The 19,407-nt window shown below is 40.1% G+C and overlaps 1 protein-coding gene across 6 annotated transcripts in view; it reads right to left on the reverse strand.

The window, feature by feature from the left end:
* Positions 1-19,407, reverse strand: part of RAPGEF4 (Rap guanine nucleotide exchange factor 4) — a 178,018-nt gene that overhangs the window by 135,870 nt on the left and 22,741 nt on the right. For 3 of the 6 annotated variants that reach the window (XM_071747343.1, XM_071747341.1, XM_071747349.1), the window contains exons 1-3: positions 12,695-12,826; positions 2,725-2,867; positions 1,520-1,608 (exon numbers count right to left, since the gene is read on the reverse strand). In XM_071747343.1, the coding sequence (XP_071603444.1) occupies positions 1,520-1,608; positions 2,725-2,867; positions 12,695-12,759 (297 nt within the window). In that variant the 5' untranslated portion in view covers positions 12,760-12,826. Of the gene's footprint in view, positions 1-1,519; positions 1,609-2,724; positions 2,868-12,694; positions 12,841-19,407 lie in introns of those variants that run through there. The other 3 variants (XM_071747342.1, XM_071747339.1, XM_071747346.1) reach the window with 3 other exon arrangements.

Below are 19,407 nucleotides of genomic sequence, written 5' to 3' on the forward strand. Positions count from 1 at the left end.
CTAGGAGCACAGTGCTGGCAGTGGGGTCTGCCAGGCTGCCAATGCAGCTGTGCTGTATTTTCCTCCATCGCCTGGGTCTGCAATGAGCACAGTAGGCAGGGAGTGCTAGCAAGTACTCCAAGCTCAAGTATTATTAGCAACATGCCAACAAGGAGCTATAGACAAGATCAGAACAGGCCACCCAGGAGCTAAAGGCGGGACAAGGAGTAAGAGACAGAGGATGGACAAGAAGGGATATAGTATGAACACCAAACTGGAGCAAAAATACTGGACTCAAATACTGTTTATAAGTCCCCAACCACAGAACTTATTCAGCACTATAATGGTAAATGCATGAACTGCTGTCCTTCTGGCAGTGAAGCTATATCCTATGGCAACTAGGCAATGGCAAGAATTCAGTTCATTGTTGGTGTGAGAAAGAACTGTGAGGTTAAGAAATTACTGCAGAATATAATTTCCAGAGCAAGAACTACATAAATTGCAGTTCTGCAGTTTCCTAATGAAACATGCAGTGAACCTGAATAAGCACAAAAAAAAATGTACATTAGAGCTCTTAAAAGGCTGAAGTGTTCCATCCTCCACCTAATGCAACAAATCTACACTCCAAACAGATTCTTAATTTAACTTTCACATCCAGAACACTTTTGTGGATTAATTTCTTCCTAATTCAGAAAAGAGCATTGGACCTTAACGACAGTATAGTGCCATCTTTTGGCAAACACAGGAAAATACTCCTTATTGCTTTAGACTTGCACAGAACTGTGACACCTAACTTCTGCTCCAAATTGTGATAAAACTAGTGACAAGCAGGCCGTGAGAATTGCTCAGTTTTGGCTAATTATATTCCAAATTAGTCTCTACTTAAGCAACTGAAGAGGTTGCTTAAAAATAATTATATAAAAGAAGTTCCTTCTGTCTACCATTTTACTGTAAGAAGTAGAAAGAAACAGTGCTCAGGCACTGCCCTGACTTGCATTCTGACCCAATTTCACTGACGACACAAAGCTCAACTAAGTAAAAAATGAAATTTCTGCAAATATTTTATGAGAAAGATAACTTTCCCAGTGAGCTAAACTTTGGCTACAGAACACACCCCCACCTCCTACATTCAGTCAATGTAGAAAAAAGGGGTACTGTTATACTTCAGGTCCAGGGTAGCTATACCATGCAGTGGAGGCTGCTGTTACCAGAATGCACTTTTGGTGGGCTCAATTTGAACTTTCTGACCAAGGATGGAGTTAACATATTTCCAGGGAATGAATTAACAACTCTTAGATTTTTAAATTCATATTGCATTACTAGAAAAGACAGGACTCTTTAGAGCATTTTATTTCAGTTTTCTTGAAATCAATGGCAACGATTTGCCTCTATGGACAAAGAACAATTGAGACTAAAGGAAGCTCAAAGAAACATGCTTGAAACAAGACAAAAATATCTGTATGACATATGTACTTCATCATAAGTCATATTCTTTCTCTGCACAACTGACTGTATAGTTTAAATGAAAAATCTATTTTACCTGATAGTTACTTGTATCAGAAACCTTCACATCCAGTGATCCTGTCAGAACAGCATACCAGTTCGTCCCAATATCACCCTGACGGAATACTGAAAAGATGAAATCTTGTGAATGAGAGCTATTTCTTTAAGTTTAGCAACATTAAGAAACATTTTCCCTCATACTACTGTACCACTGTAGTCTCTGTTGGCACTATAGAATTTGCAGTATCAGGCTACTTGCTTACTATTACAATAATACTTCAAATGACACTGGAAAATACATTCTTTAGTGAAGAGGTTGACACACTATAAAAACAATGGAATCACTTACAATTGCTTCACTCTTCTCCCAAGTTTGATTCTTTTTCACTGCTAATGTAGTTAATAAACAAATAAAGAAAACCCAGAAAAGACTTTCTGAACAATGTCCCACTGAAATTCAGCATCTTGCAGTGTAGATTCAGCTCCCACAGACTTCAGTATGAGCTCTGGCTGAGAAGCAATTGTAGGACTTTTATGTTCAGAAATTCCAACTGTGTGATTACAGAGCATCAGAATTCCTATTACTCTAAGCTATCCCCAGTTGTGTGTGCCTAGCACATGCCAGATTTACCTGAGGGGTACATAAGACTCTACCAAACACCACAGGTCTCCTGGGTGTAATTCCCGGGAATTACACATTCCCATCACAGGACTACCACTTATTTCCATCTCAGTTTCACAGAACAAGCGCAGCTGTCCACCTTCATCTGGCACGCAGGCTGTCAGAGCAGGCACAGTGCTAGCTGTTGTACCCCACAGCAGTATGAAGCTCTGCAAATCTGTCATGTGTTACCCGGAGTGACTGGAAACCAGGCACTGCTAGGGATGTGCCTTGGTGATACACTTCTGCCCCTAATATCACAAAGCACCTACAAAAGAGATCTGTAACACATTTACAGGAGAAGAATGAGGCTTAAGTGCAATTACTTGCTTCTAATCTTTCAACAAACCAGTGGCAGAGTCCTAAATTCAATAATGTGTGCCTTGTTACCATAGATTCAGTGCACACTGTATTTGTAGAGCAAGCAGTACTTCAGTCCTGCCTTCTGCCGTAACTGTGACTATAAATATTTGTATGGTCATTGCCCTGGTTGTGTTCTCCCATCAATCTTCTAGAGACAATCCCAGACTAACCCCCAGTTTTATCTACATGAAATATATCATCATATGAAGCTCTCTCACATGTGATTCCTTTTTCCAGATTTTCATAATATCCACACAGACATATCTGCTGGAGAAGGCTTGGATGAAATTTCTCAAAGGCTTTCACTTCTTTTAGTCTTGTGAATATTATGTCTACATCTTCACTGGAACGTTCCAAAGGTCTGTAATAAAACAAAGGACAACATTCTCAAGGCTTTATCAGAGAAACAACACCATTCACATGCACCAAACTTAGAGATGTTTGCTTTAAATGTCAGACTAGACTATAAAAAAATGCATCTTACATGTACATGTACCTTTCAAAACATCCTAACAATTGCCTGTTGTCAACTGGAGCATGATTATTACCATTACAACACAGGCAGTGTCCAGAAACCCCACTTAGCTCCAAAGTCCTTCTGTAGGAATTACTGTAAAAGTATATATGCTGATTCAACCCTTATCCTAAAGAGCTTAGAATGATAAATAATTTCAAGTTTGTAAGGGAACACAAATAGAGATACAAAAACACACAAGAGAACTGTGGGATAGGTGCTCAAAACAGAAGCTCTCTATCTGGCTAAAAGAAAAGTTTTAGGGATAAGCAGCAACTTCAATCTACATCCAATTCTGCCTCTTACTGGGTACAAACTAACTTGAGTGTTCTGTTTTTTCACTTGCAAGCAAGAAGGATATTCTGTTTCATGCAGTTCCTTTCTTTTAATGTTGGATAAATTAAATACACAAGCAAGAATCTTAACTCTTTATTGGTAAGAGTGAAGAGTTTTAACCCAAATATTTAAGGTATTTAAAATCTGTGACAGTAACACCTTTAAAAAGAAACAAGATTTCAAGATAAATAAAATTGTTGAACTCACTCCACAAGGCAGCATGTGAATCAGCATTTCAGCAGTTTCAGAAAACTAAAACATATTTATGAAACCAAAGCAAATTAGCCTCATGACATACACTTTAAATATGATTATCAAATGTTATGAATCAGCATATTAAACCAACCACTAACCCACAACACTAGAAAGGATCTTTCTTAACAGACTAAATGCCTTCCACTATGCACAGAAAAAAAGAACATTCCTAGGAGATCATGCTAGATCAGATGCAGAAATTATATATGCATAAAGGGGTATCTGGAAGATGGACAGCTGCCTGTGATAATTAGATTTATCACTCACTAAAATTCTGCTAGTTAATTGCACTGAAAAAATTGGTTTTTTAGCCAGTGGATAAGTTTCTAATGGAACAGAAGTCAGGCAATTTACAATGAACTAAGACCAACTTCACAAAGACATATCTTTAGCCTCTTACTGTTACACCCACAGTATTCTCTCCTTCCAGCAGGCTTTTTTTTGGGGGGGAGGGAGGGGTGGAATTCAAATCTGGAATCCAAAGAGGATTTCTCTTTGGAACCAAAGACTTAGAAGGCTTCAAATCTTTGTCTCAGGGAAGAAGCACAGATTCTACTCTCACTGAATCTCTGCCTCTCATCTTTCTTATTAATTTAAGTCTAGAAGAGATTAAATCTCTCTCCTCATTTATATTCCAATTCCTTATTAACCTCAGATGAGAATAATAACTTCAACATCACAGTGACATTCTCTTACACTTCAAACCACAACCAACTACAGCAATTCCTTTTGAAGTATTTCAAGCAAGATTTTCATCCGTTCCTTTTTTTTTAACTGTGCACTAGCTGACAGGTACTAGTGTGTATTAACTCCCTTGTCAAAATCCTTTTAAGAAGGAGGTGAAGTTTGAAACAGATTTTAAATCAGTTTACACAAGACGCTCTTCCAAACTACACTAGCACTTGGAACACTTAACTCCTTTAATTTATGGACTCTCAAATTAGCAGCAAAGCACAGCAAGGACAGAAAGGGAGACCATTGTCAGAATATGTCCTATTCACAGTGAAACTGTGTCTGATGCTGTTTCATTCATATAGCTGCTCATATCTGACTCTATCCAAGTCCATAAGTACACCTGCACAGAACTGCCTGTAGGATCTCAGTGTTCACTGGTTTTAATGGTCAGATGCAGTTGGACAAGAAGAAAGCAAACAGGGTTAGTAAGCAGTGTACATCAGGTTGCATAAACCTCATCAGCACTCCTCCAGTGCTCTTTCTGAAATGGGAATGCAGAAATTTCTTTCACTTCTGGTCCCGTCAAAAGGACCAGACTGGGAGGGAGGATTTAATTCATAGGCTGTGTGTCTTTTTTACTGAGAGTTGCTCAGGCACAGGCTTTCCATCTAGTTCACAATAAGGTGAGAGACGGACTGATTTCCACTGATGTGGCAAGGGATGTCTTGTGTCAGGCAGATGAACTGTAGGAAGAACTCTTTTTTCTGACATAACTGCCTCATGATGCAAGAAAAGCAAAGGACAAGCATTCCCACAGGTAGCTGAGCCACGCTTTACAGAACGTTAAACATCAGCACAGCAGTAAGCTCCACATTTATTGGGAAAGACAAATTAAAAGATGTGCTCCTAGTGCCTCCTCCAGTGCTTTGTACTAGCAGCAGTTCCACCTGGAGTACATGAAATGGGAACACATGGACAGACATGCTCTAAACAAAAGGAGGAATTCATACTTTTAAGTAATATGCATAGTAGTAATCTTGTTATATAAATCGTTATGTATCTTCCAATGTTTCTTAAGAACTCATTATTGGGAGCCATTTGTTTCACTAGAGCAGCCTTTCTTCAAAGTACAGTGAGTTTAGTATTAATGTGTGCAATATTATTTTTTATATTTTTAAAATATTTTTTTATTGGGAGGGCACACACTTCTAGCCTAAGCTAGAATTTGGGAGAAGCTTTCAGTGAATAATTTATCTTAGAAAATGTATCTTCTCCTTCAGTGGTGTTTAAAAACAAACCAAACCAAAACAAAACAAAGAAACAACAACAACAAAAAAAACCAAACCCAAAACAAAACAAAACAGAAAGAGCAGCAGCCAGCACAGAAACATGCAAAGAACCTTAACTGTAGCTCATAATAACAAATTATTAATGTCTCACAAATATAACACACACACAAACACCTAGTTTAAGACTTAGTTGTTTGGGTAATGATCCCAAATATGCATAAATATTGACTAGGATCCAATTTTCTGTCAACAAAATGCCTTTAGATTTGATCAGAGCTCCTGGGAATGGCTTTAATGTTTAGGAGTAAGAAATCAACCAACACTTGGTGTTCAACCTGAGGTGACCCTCAGTCCTTACTAGGCCATGGAATTTTGCCGGCGTAAAAACTCCAGACTGCAGTGTACCAGTAATAGTAGCAGCACTCATTTCTAGGAAGTGCTTATCATCTATAGCAATGAAACTGGACAGTTTTATTTAGCCATAGAGCATAATGAGAATAACAAAACACTATGGCATCAGTCCACTGCTTTTCCAAATGCCTGCAAAACTCAAATTAAATTAACACCAGTAAATCTATTTATGATGCCAACTTTTGTTTTCTATTTTCTAAGTACAAGCTGCCTAGCACAGAACAACATCAGTACAGAACAACACAAATTTGCTTTAAATTGAAATAATATTTAAACAGTTAATACTATATTATATTCCTTAGAATATTAATGATAAAACCTGTTAATTATAAAAGTACTACCGATGGCAGATGTAGAATTATCCAAGCTTTAATGTCACTGTAGTCACACTGATAGGAGTTGCACCTCTGTGATCACTACTGCTGTTCACTACAAAGCAATTTCACCGTGTCCCCCTCTGGTGAGGATGTCCTGTTCTCTTCTGTGCTGTGACATTGATGCTGGTATTCTACTGATGGTGCAGTTATATTATAACTTGTTATCCATAAGTGTAAGAAATTAAAAAACAAATTTCAATGGGACTTCAGCTACCACTGGATTTTCTATTACAGCTCTCCTTCCCTGCATCTAGTCCCATTTCTAAAAGCTCAGTGCATAAGACTATAGATCAGTCTAACACTGGACAGCTCCCTAAAATCAATTAAAATTATTCAGCTCTCAATAGTTTGGTAAAGGTATCTGCATGTGTAAAAGCATTTTAAGGCAATGCCATCCTTCTTGTTGAAAAAGCTATGACTCTATCCAGTGAAGCAGCCACTGCCTGGGCTGCCTCACACAATTTTGTATGAATTTAAAGTCAATCTGTGGAACTATCACATTTCGCGTCTGGTTTTTTTAGGTTTTTTTTCCTTAAAAAAGCAGCTTCTTACTCCTTTTTCCCCAAGTTTTGTGCATCTCCATGGGGCAGCTGCTGCTATATGTAATTTGTCTCTTGGGAGCACAGCAAGTCTTACCTGGCAGTAAAGTTTTCATACAAGACATCATCTATCTTCTCCTTCTGCTTCTTAAACACAACATCACAGCAAATACATACAAGCGACAGCACCAGTGGTAGTCATACACCTCTAGTCAATTATGCCAATACAGTTTCTTTAAAGGATATTTTACCCCTGATTTATTTGGTGATGAAGATTTCAGTCATGTATTTGACCGAGATAAAACACTTAACAATGTCTGCTTGACTATCTGTAAAAAGAGATTAAAAAACTTGCTAAAAGCATACCTTCAGAATGCTGTTTCATAATACTAACTTCAAACAATTCAAGCTTGAAGTCCAAGTACAAACAGAGGATAACTGCCACAATTCTTAACACATTCAAGATGGGGAAGTATTTCTGTTCATGTGCAGCATATATGGCTTTATAAAAGAAACTATTTTGATGGTGTTACAATTAAATATTTGAATGTTTATATGTACTGTGAATGACTTGTTAATGAAACATAGGAGGTATTTTGTTTAGTTTTTATAATTTATCTAACTATAATCTATTACTTTCCCTTGAAAAATAGTATCTGTTTGTTTTTGGTTTTTTTTTAGATTCTTCCTCATAAATCTTTTCTTTACATACCCTGATCTACAACAAGTCAATTTTTAGATCTGTATTTATTGTGGAATGGCAAAAAAATTATTTATTAAGTAATGACATTCATGAAGATTTACTTCAAGTTAAAAATACACTACTGGAACAATACAGCTATAATAGCAGACGAAATATAAAACCAATTTTTTCACCTTCATATGCTTTTTAAAAAGACAAAACACTTCAAGAAAAAAAAATTGTAAGGAAATTTTCTCCTTTGATTTATTAATTTATTAGTGTATGTTGCATGCTTTGCAGCCAAGGTGTGACTAAATCTTACTGAATAAACTCACCAACATTCATAAACATGAACTGGAGCTCATGACAGTTAAAACTCAGAAGTAGATCTGGATGAAATTACATTAACTAGCCCTGTAGCCTCAGACATTAAAAGCACTTTAATATGAAGACAGACCCTGAGATACACTGCAAATGAAATCTGTAACTGAACAATATGCACAAGTGATGATATCCTTTGATTCAGATTCTGGCCACTGCCATGCACCTTCACCCATTTAGGATCTGCACTGCTACAGGTAATGAAAATTTAAACCTGAGAGCAACTATGCAATAACTTCTACAGATTTACATTGATATACATTTTGACAATTGCTGCATTCAAAGATGAAGTAGAAAGTTAGTTCAGGATCCATTTATTGCGGATACTGATAAAGCAGCAGGAGCAGCAAGTGACGAGGCAGTGCAGAAAATGCTACAAACAAAGCAGTATCTTAACAATCATGAGCTTGTTAAATGAAGCAAATTTTAAGACGCAGACAAAAACCAAGGTCACACTGGATAAAAAAATACTTGTATTTGAAAAATGTCTGCTGGCCACCTGACTTTCAGGGCATGATTTCAGTTAGTTGGTTTGCTGATTTTTATTCATTGCTGCACTGTGATTCCTTTTATAAAAGAAATTTAATCTTCTAGGAATGCAGGATTTTAGAGATTTAACACTCCAGTGACATCTCTGGCAATGACAGTTTAGTCTGCTTTCTAGTACCACACCAATCAAGCAGTCACTTCACAAGACTACCAACTAACTTTCAATAGATCACATCCTAATAGCCATATGCACACACCAGTTAACTCTGGTGAGCCATGACAATGTTTATACACATCAATGCCAGGGAAATCACTTCCTCTTCCTCTTAATAACTGTCCATAAAACAAGTGTGTAACTTACTGCAACCACATGTAACAAATGCTGACATTTCAAAGATCTAAGTCTGTGAACAGAGACTAAAAGTCTGAATTTGTTTACAACACTCTCACTATGAGTTATTTTGAACTCATTTATTCAATAAAATGCACAGACCTACAAGCTATACTAAGAATAATTTTGGTCTCTCTGAAGAGATACTGAAAGAAAAAGGGTTTTTTGGTTATTCTTTAAAGACTGCACCTTTGCACTGGGCTAGAAAATGAGCCGCATGATGCAGAAAGATAAATTTGGTATTATTCATAACTCTCAGAAGACTGCACCTTTGTGTAAGTGCTGGAAAGCACTTAGCCTATGTCTCTGTCTCCACGTTTCCACATCCTGGTGCCTGCTGCAGCTGTATCCCCGTCAAACCTGATCCACAAACACACCAGCTTAGCCACTTGCTACACACACACAGAAAACACGCAGGCTGACAGAAGCTGCAGTGTATGTCCACAATTTTGTTCAGATACAAACTACATGAAAAATGGTTGTGTTATTTCTATGGATTGATTACAATTTAAAATCTACTGAAGGCAGTGTAAATTTTACCAATTGTACAAAAATATATTTTAATAGTAAATAAAACAGCATTGTAAAGCAATTCTAAAATATTCACAATATTTCCTGAGTGTATATCTATATTTCATCACCATGACATAATCACAGATTAAAGAAGATGAGAAACATTTTTCATATTTCTTTTACAACATTTTTTTCAGAATATCAGTTTTTTATTCTAGCCTATCTATATTCTGATAAGAGGCCTGTTGACTACTAAGCATATACAAATAAATTACATCTCAAATATATGCTACAATGAACTAAAAACCAAATCCTGAAGCACATATGTTGCTATTCCATAGCATTAATTCAATATGAATTTACACTCAAATCTATGAGAGCATGGCTTAAGGTACAGACCAGAGGTACTATCCTTAATGTGTCCTTTATGTTTTGTTAGATGTAAATGATGCAAGTTGAAAGCCTAACTAGAGTAACGAAGACATTAAAAAAGCTCAGTATGAACAGTATGTCCTCAGAACACCCATTCATGTTTAAATAATTTATAAACAGCTTAGCAAAGATAACATTCAGGTGTGATCCCCAGGTACAACCAGGACACACTGCTGCTTCCCACTGATCATCTCTCTCTCCTGCAAAAAAGTATTCTTGAGAGGGCACAATGTTCTGACCTTTTCTGTTCCTGCTTTTTCTTACCTTTGCACTTGTGACTTTATATATAAATACTGTCCTGTGTGTTTGATTTTTAAGTGCTACTCTTTGGTTTATGTGGTTCGTAACCACATGGAAGCACCATGGCTGAAGTACTGGTAGCCCTAGACCACAGTACCCTACTACACAGCAACAACATTGCTCCTGAAACATTTGGATGGTTCTTCATTTTTATATGTGCTCTCATTTTAGATTTTTGTCTGATACGTACCTTGGGGAAAAAAACCTGATGAACATATACAAAATACATAATTTCTGAGCACGATATGTTTTGTTTAATCCTTTTTAAAAGAAGCTTATTTAAAATTCTTACGCATGCCAGTTTTAGAACCACCTTACTCCTACAGATAGAAATAGATTTATTAACTAAAACATATTACAACTCCACTGTGTAGTAAAAACACACAGTATCCTACAGAGAGCTAACTCATTAAGTGATCCTGTATTTACAGAAAGCACACCTAGGCTACAAAATGCTGTAAGATTTTTTTTAAAGGCTTAAAATACATAGAAATTACATAATAATTAAAAATCAGTACACTGATAGATCATCTATAGAAAACAAACACACTCTAGAAATACAAGTGTAAATTAATTAAAAATACTTTATCTAATGGTACTTAGATTTCTATAATAGTTTTCCAACATAGCTTTAACTGTATTTTTGAAATGGACAAACAGAACAAAATAGGCAAGCGTATTTCCTATGATCACAAAGCAAAGCATGGAAGAGACCAGGAAAAAGCCCACAATCCCAGTCTTGGGTTTGTCCTGCATCCAGATTGCCTTCTGGAAAAGAAGGATAATAGTACACCATCCTTCAAGGCACCTGAAACTGATTATTTCCACTCAACAAACTGGTGATATTAGCTTACTCCAAGTAATAAAAAGGGAAGAAAAAGTTTCATCAACAGGTTTAATAAAATTCCCATTACAAAAATGGTCAACATACAAACACAGTAGCTGAGACATTCGTAAATGAAATGCCTCACATGTATAGCCTAAAAAGATGATCTGCTTGCCAAGGCTGTGCACCTCATTAAGCACAGCCTCCTGAATTTTAGTTTATATTTCATAATGTATTGTATTTCAGAAACTTGAGAAATGACAGGATCACCTCACACTCTGATTTTCCACATCTGCTCCAATGTCAGTTCACAGAGCAGAGAATCAGGCCCTCTGCTTCTGCTTCACTTTGGTTTTCACATGGCTGGGTTGCCATCACCAGTTCTGTTTGTCTTCACATTTGGAGTACTTTCAACATGGACGTTTAGAGTATCTCCAACATTTAAACACGTTATTTAAACATTTAAACATCCTAGCTTCTAAGAGGCCAGTCACCTTTGAGGTCACACATGTCAGAGGAGGGCCTGCATTTGTGAGACCAAAAGTTTCATTAGCTTCCTACAGTTTGCTGCCTAATTGGAGGTGCAGTCCAAAAGAGCTCCTTCTGTGTGCACAGAGGGTTCTCCCCGCAGCACAGCCCCAAATGGCACCACCAGCCACCAAAAACTGGGTAATGATGCTCAGAAAACTGCTGTGTGCCATGCAAGAAAATTCTCTTCAGCAGCTTCATTTGAACCATATAGATCATTTATGGTGTAAATTTTTGTAAACTGTTTTCCTAGGCTATAGGAGACACAGTGAGTATTCAGCAATCGAATTACTTCACTTCTGAGCTACCGCAGTGAAGGTAGGAACACAGCAAAGGATGTTGCAACCACCCACCACGCCACTTGGCATGCAAGATGCTCTCTGCTGCAACACCCCGGGAAAGCACTCCGAAGAATTCCCTTTTTTTTTTTTTTCCATTTATTTATTTTTAAACTGAGCACGACACCTCTGAGCACAGCTCAGCCAGCACTAAGTCTCACCTACATGGTGCTGGCTGTCCGCCTGAACCTGACCCGCAGCAAGCGCTCCAGCCGCAGGACGCTGCAGCAGGGGGAAGAGGCTGAGGCCGCTGAGGGAAGCCTGCGGTGGCCTCTTTGCGGGCGGACATATTTCACCCCGCTCCTCCACCTGCTCGCCCCGCGGGGCGCTCTGAGGACGCGGATCTGTCCCTTCCCGCCCAACCTGAGGCGGCTGGGCCGGGGGCTGTCAGGTGGGGGGGCGGGGTGCTGAGGCGAGGCGGGGGGCAGTGTGCTGAGGCGACGGGCTGGGATGCGAGGCAGAGGGCGGGCTAGGACAAGAACGCCGAGTGATGCGGGTGTCCAGCACGGGGGGTGCCCGCCCAGCAGTCCCCGCTTGGCAGCCCCAGGCGGCCGGGCCGCGTCGCCCTCTCCCCGCCTTGGAACTCCCCCTCCTTCACCACGTGCAGCATTTTCCGGGCAGCAGAACCCGGCGGAGAGCACCTGTCCCAGTGGGGACTGCCCTCGCCTCCGCTTGCAGCAGCATTGCGAGCCCTCGTCCTGCCCCACCGCCCCAGCTCTGCTCCCTCCGGCCGGGCATTTTGCTTCCCACCTGCACGGTCCTTATGTAAGGCAGGATCTGATGGGAAGCGGGGAGGGGGTGTCAGCACACACACACGCACACACACACGCACACGCGCAGACATGCATGCACGGGGGCAGGTTACACACACACAGCATCCCTCCGCAGCCCCTCCCACGAAGATGCCGATACCTTTTATCCAGGCAAGCGATCCACTCGCCGGAGGATGATGCATGGGAGGTGTGAGCGGCGACCATGTTGAACAGGGATCAGGTCGCCGCGCACCCGGCTGGCGGAGGCTCCCCCCGTCCGCTCGCCGGTCGGTTGTCCCTCCCTCCCTCCCTCCCTCCCTCCCTCCCTCCCTCCCTCCCTCCCTCCCTCCCTCCCTCCCTCCCTCCCTCCCTCCCTCCCTCCCTCCCTCCCTCTTCGCACGGCTCGATGGGCTCGCCCAGGCCCAGGCAGCGCGCCTTTCCCGCCGCAGGCAGCGGTCGGGGGGTGGTGGGGGGGGGGTGATACGGTGCCGCCTGCCCGCAGCTCGCCTCAGCTCCTTCCCGCCTCGGGTCCCTGCCGCCTCAGGTCCCTCCCGCCTCGGCCCGCGGCTGGGCTGCTACCCGGCGCCGCCTCAAAACCCCGGGGCACCCGGCCCGACCCTGCCGCCCCGGTGAGAGGGGTTACGCTCCTTCTCCCCCGGCTTTCGTGAGCCTTCCGCTTGAGCCCAGTTCATTGTTCGTTCCCTGCCCTTGCAGGGAACCAGTGCTGCCCTTGACTGTGGTGTGCACTTGGAGAAACAAGCTTTTGGTTTTAATAAGCAGTTCAGGAGTATTATAGCAGCTCTCCAGAGGAGCCCTGTGTCTGCCCCCCCAAGGGGTAAACCCACAGCAGCTGAGCGGAAGGCAGTTGCAGTCCACCTTTCGGTAATTTTTCTGAAGCCTTCCTCCAGCCAACTGTCCACCCTGTCACTGCCCGTGAAACTGTGTCCTAAATACTCTGGTTTATTTTAGGTGAAAAATGAGCTGGGCAGTAAAGCCTGTGAATAGGATTCAACAATTGGAAGGAATCCAAGACAGCATGAGAAAGGTGAGTCTAGTATAGTCTAGTTCTAGTATAGAAAACCATTCACACCCTTCTGATGTCATAGCATGGCCTGCAAGATGCAGGGTTTTAAGGATGCTAATGCATACATGATTAAAAACGTGAGGAGCAGAGGAAGGAATGCAGAGCAGCAGGTCTCCCTGTTTTGGCCAGCTCTATGTGAAATATTTTGTACAAAATATTTTGGGACCTAGGTTGTGTCTTCCCAAGTAATCTGTCTATGACCATAAACTTCACTTTACAGTAACACAACCTGCATTGAGTGGCATGGGAGAAGGGTAGGAAGCTACAGAAATCCCAGTAGGATGTTTGGGGTTACATGTACATGAAAGCAAAGTAAAACTCAAACTTTGCCTTCCTTCCATTTTATAACTCTCTGCTTTACAGTGTGGACACAAATGATTAATTCAGATGCTGATAATCTGCAAGTGCCTTTTACAGTTCTCCATGGGGTATCCTCTCTGCCCTCTATTCTAATCTCTTTTGCTGTACCAAGTCTAATTTTCTTACATACGTGTGCTACTTCACGTTTCACATCTACCTTTTAATGGTCCCATTGCTGCCAACTTCTTCAGCACTTTAACAGAAATAAATGTTAATATCAGGATACTGAACAGTAAGATGACAAATCTAAGGCAATATGTCTTAAAATCTCTTTCAACAAAAGGATACAGCTAAGAAATTGGCGTAGCACAGGAGAATGACACAAAAGCCAATTCTTTCTTTTTGCCTTAAAAAATTTAAAGTGCATGCCAGAGGAATAGAAGAGGCTGCCAGTCAGTGAGATCAAAGCAGCAGCTCTTCCTTTGCTATAATGTGTAGGGAAAAAATTATATAAATTCTTGCATTTAAGCTATCGATGTACTTGAGGAAGACCAACGCTGTTCATTCCTCAGTGTTGTTTGGGAACCAACAGAACAAGAGCTTAAAACTTAAGAAAATCTAAATTCTCAAATGAATGATTTATAAGTTGGTACATACATTAGAGATGATTCAATAAAGCTCACTAATCTTGTACTTCCATTATAAAACATTCATCACATTATTCCACATAATTACAGTTTTCCTTCCAGAGCAATCCCACAAGGCATCCCTTACTGCCCTTTCTCCCCTCAAACCAATCTAAATTGCAGTAGATGTTCTTTCCTCTTAACCATCACCAGGCCTGAGAAAGAGCCCAAAAATTACTCCTAGCTGAAGGCCTCTGTCTTTTCTCACGGGCTGTTTCACTGGCACAGGCAGCATTACAAATACCAGTACCAGCAGTTTTGAACATAGCAACAGCGTAGCTCAGCAAAACCGTGGTGCTGCAACTTTTCCAAGTTCAAGAATCCTCCCTCAAGTCCTCTACCATCTGTATAATGTTTAATGACCCAACCACTAGAGGACAGGCTAGGCCTCCATAAAATGTAGGAAGCAGGGATGTTTTCCTTGGTAAGCAGATAGCTAGGAGAAAATAGGCTGATCTTGAAAAGATGACCTTTGGAAAGTTCTCCTGGGGTGCAGTTTGAAAAAATCTTGTTCACTGCTCTTGAAGGTACCCTTGAGCAAGGAACCTGCCTTCCCTGGGGCAGCCCTCTGCAGTTACCAGAGCTTTTGATTCCCATGAATGCAGTGCCTATAGGCATGCAGGGTGTGTTGCTCATGTGCCTGGCTGTGAGGAGACACTGGCCAGAGATGAGCCTTTTGTGGAGTAACCATTAGCCAAGAGTTTAGCACTTTGTGGATGGTGCAAGCTAGACAGGCCCAGAGTGGACTAGAAACCCTGGGTATAGCCATACATACACAAAAGTGTCTCAATTAGAGCAAGCCAGCCAAAATATACTCTTGCAGCTGGATTATGAGTAATCATGTAGCTTTCTGATTAAAAGATGACTGAAACTTCCCAGAAAAATTTAGGAAGCAGGGAATAAATAATTGATTGATTCAGCCTGTGTTAACTGAAAGCTCTCAAGACTGCACAGAAATTCAGGAGCTCCTGACTACTGAAATAAAAATTCTGGACCCCAGCTCAGTGCATGTTGTTCTGAAATAAAAGAAACCAAATAAGAAGTCTTTCTCACAATGAAAAGTAAAATAGAATGCAGATTATCCTGTGACTGTGTAAGAATTCAGACAATATCAAGCCTAGGAAGTGTAACATCTGGGAATGCTGACCTTATATTAATGGGGTCAAGTAGCCATTCACCTGTGTGTAAGAGCATATGCTAGAAGGAAAATGCTGAAGAACACTCCATTAGTATAAGGACCATATCTCCTCTTGGTGGCTTGTAGTGCCCATTCTTCATTACTTTTCTAAACTGTGTACTTGTATGAAAAAGATTTTTGAGCCCCAGGCATGCTAATGGACAAAAATGCACATATACTTAATCTCACTTATATCTAGTACACCTTTTGTGAAGTTTCACCTGAGAAAGCATAAAGGATTATGCATCATTAAAATTACTAGTGGTGAAAAAACATCTTTCTCAGAAACACATTTGTGGAACTTGACAATAATGTTTCAGATTTAATTTCTTCAGCTGAATAGAAGGCTAATGGGATTTTTTACAATCTGATTTGTGAGACTTGATTATGCAGGCAAAAATTTGGGATGGGAGCTGCTTTCAAAGGAGATTGCTGCTGGAAAATGGAGGTTTTGCCAATTGAGTTATGTGAAAGATCAGCTGGCCTTTTAACTTTCCACAGTTTGCGGAGGTGTGCCAGCACCATGCAAAAGTCCTTGAACCAAAGAAAAACAGAAATCAACCAGCCTTTGAGCTACCCTGTGCCTATAAGACTAAGAGTCAGAAAGTTTAGGGTTCAGACTGTTGTTTGCACTATGGGACATAAGGCGGATAATGTTGAATTTCATACCTTGACTATTTCTTTGCTTTTTCTGGCCAATACAACCACTTGTTCCTTCATGTTTTTACTCAAATATGGTCAAAGAGCTCTTGCTAAAATCTTCCAGAAAAAAAAAATTCTACCCAAACAAAAAACTTGCTATGAACATTTTGAACCAGAAGACTATATGGTAATTGTTAGTGTTTGAAAAAAATTACCAAATGTACTTAGTAATGTGTGCATTACACAGTAATAGGGTACAAGAGAGGGCTACTGTGGAAACCTCTTTACTCTGCTAATTACATCAAGAACTTTAAGAAGTTTCTAGCAACTGCAATAACAGTGTTAGCAATAGGGGTTTCCCTTTTTTCTACAGCAGTTTTGTATGCTATCTATAATGGTCCATAGTAGTGAAATAACAGTTATGATACAGTGAGTAATTAGTGGACTCAGCATCTCTAACCTGCCCATTGGCATCATAAAGCAATTTAATTTCAGAGCAGACTCACACAAAACCCCAGAAGCTCATTCCTGAGTTCTGGCCATCTGTGTTCAAGAGAGTACCCCGGGGAAACATCCAGCTTCCAGCCACCAGTGTGTTCCCCTGATTCCTGTGTCTTTTGATATATTGTTCAGCTTCAGGATTCTTATAATTCAGACTGACTGTACTGAATCTAATTGTTAACACAAGATCTTGGCTATAATCCTTTGTTGCTAAAATAAAACTGTTACATAGGGTAAGATAAGGTATGCTCCAGGTAAGTTTTCCTTTCTGTAGAGGAATCTCAGGTTTGTCATTTAAGCTGATTTTAAGCATGTTTTAAGTTGCTGTATAGAAGCCAAATTAATTAGCATAAATCCAGAATGAATACATAAATTCTACCTCAAATAATAGTTTAAAGTAATGTATCACTCAGAAGACCTGGAAATAAAAGCAAGACTGTCAGAACTGTGATGCATGTTTAGAATCCAGCAGTGCCACATTCAGAGTGGTTAGGGTTGTAGGAAACAATTTATTATCATTTGTATGTCCATAATAGTGACTGACCTCAGAGGTGAAACCAGGATACAGTGGAATAAAGACAGAGAAACCTGCATATGAGTTCTTTTGGGATTTGAATGCTGCAAAAGATGTGATGATATACAAACTTAAAACAAAAACTGCCTGTAAAGCCTACAAGCTGTTGATTCTCCTCTCCAATGCTAATCCTTAAACCCTTCATATTATGATATAGCAAAGGCTATTTAGAACAAGGAAGAACTTCTTTCCCAATTTAAATTCCTGCCTCATTCCCTGTTTCAGCTCTTTCTTGCTCCTGTCCTCCTCATTGATTCGGGGAAACTCCCCAGTTCCCTTCAAAGCACTTGCTTCGGAAATTCCATGGCACCACAAGCCTTTCCCCCATCATTCAGTAAACCCTCCCACCACACTTCTCATGGTAGCTGTACTGTGTGTGATATTCTGGAAAATGTCTCAGTGGTGCCAAAAAAAAAAAAAAATGGATACAAGTTACAGATCGGTAAGAAGTAAATATACTGGAAAGAAAACACACAGTGTCCTACATAAAAGGAGAATGAGCAGAGGTGCAAGGGGGAGAAAACACAGCTGTGCTGATGTTTATGTGACTCAATAAAGTTCAGATTCTGAGCTTTATAAAATCAGTTGGCAGTTCAGCAGGACCAGGACTGTTTCTTAAATTCCTGAAAGCAAATGAGGTAACTGGACTTACAGCATATGCCCAATTACATGTATATGCCTTACAGATGGCATACAGATTATATTATTATATATGGCATTACTTATTATGTATGCCTTATGCAGTTTTTCTGAACAGTAAAAGATTGCTTATTTACTACATACAGTGCTGTATTCCGCATCATTTTCCCCATCCTTATTTGACATTGTCCTTTCTAATGAATGTAAAATAAAATATTATCCATATCGTAGTAAGGGCCAACACATGGGGGGTTGTATTAGTTTATACACCTTGAAATAAAATAATCTCAGATTTATAGCATTAATTACAATGAGTCTGTGATACCATTTCTCACTGAGAAAGCACAGTGCAACAATCTCCTTTTGTATTATTACTTGGCAGAATGTTGCACAGAAGTGCTATAAACATTTTTCTGTTTGAATACCAATATCAAAGGAGTTGCATTGTGAACAGATGGTCATTTGATTTGCACACCTGAGATCTGAGCCCATATCCTGAGATTAATTCCAAGAAAACTCTGAGAAACCACACAGTAAAAAATATGCTTCAGATTATTGATGTTGAAAACATGTGAATGTATAGGTTTCATATTTTTACTTCAACTGAATAGTGGTTTTCTCCATAGGATTTTCATCAAATTCTTCCTGTCTTAAAAACTGGATGAGCAGGGAAAGGTGTGAATGGGGCTATTCTGTTTAATTCACTTCCGCAGTTGTTTCAAGACCTAACTGGCTGGGCTGGGAATGAAAGGCAGAATCTCAGAATCTTGCTTCACTGGAAAAAGAAAGTCTATTTAAATAAATAAACAAGTTCTAATGTGGTCACAAGAGTACTGTAAAGATTAATTAGCTGATGAAGTATAGTTCTGTGAAGATGCAACCCTTCATATAAATGTTAATTTATTAGCGTTTAGATCTACAGACACAACATTTGGGGTTTCAAAAAACTTTGTATACACAACTGCGGATGCCAGAAGGAATTCAGGATGATAAATATCAGGAAAATACTTTGCAGTTGCCAAAGATACAAGGCAGGCTGGGATGCAGACCGTGCTTTGACCCTTTTCAGCACAACATGCAGCAGGCAGTAGAACTTTGTGCCACACTGCACCCACCCAGGCTGCCATCATGTTCCTCCATCTGTGAGTACAGGACAGACACAGCAGTGCTCCTTAACAGACCCCCTTAAAACTGCTCAGCTGGAGCTAAACCACAAATGTGGTCAATAGGGTCTGGCTTTGTGCCCAGCCATAGGAATAGGGTTCATGGA

The sequence above is a fragment of the Heliangelus exortis genome, chromosome 6, assembly GCF_036169615.1.
Source record: "Heliangelus exortis chromosome 6, bHelExo1.hap1, whole genome shotgun sequence".
In the NCBI taxonomy this organism is placed as follows: domain Eukaryota; kingdom Metazoa; phylum Chordata; class Aves; order Apodiformes; family Trochilidae; genus Heliangelus; species Heliangelus exortis.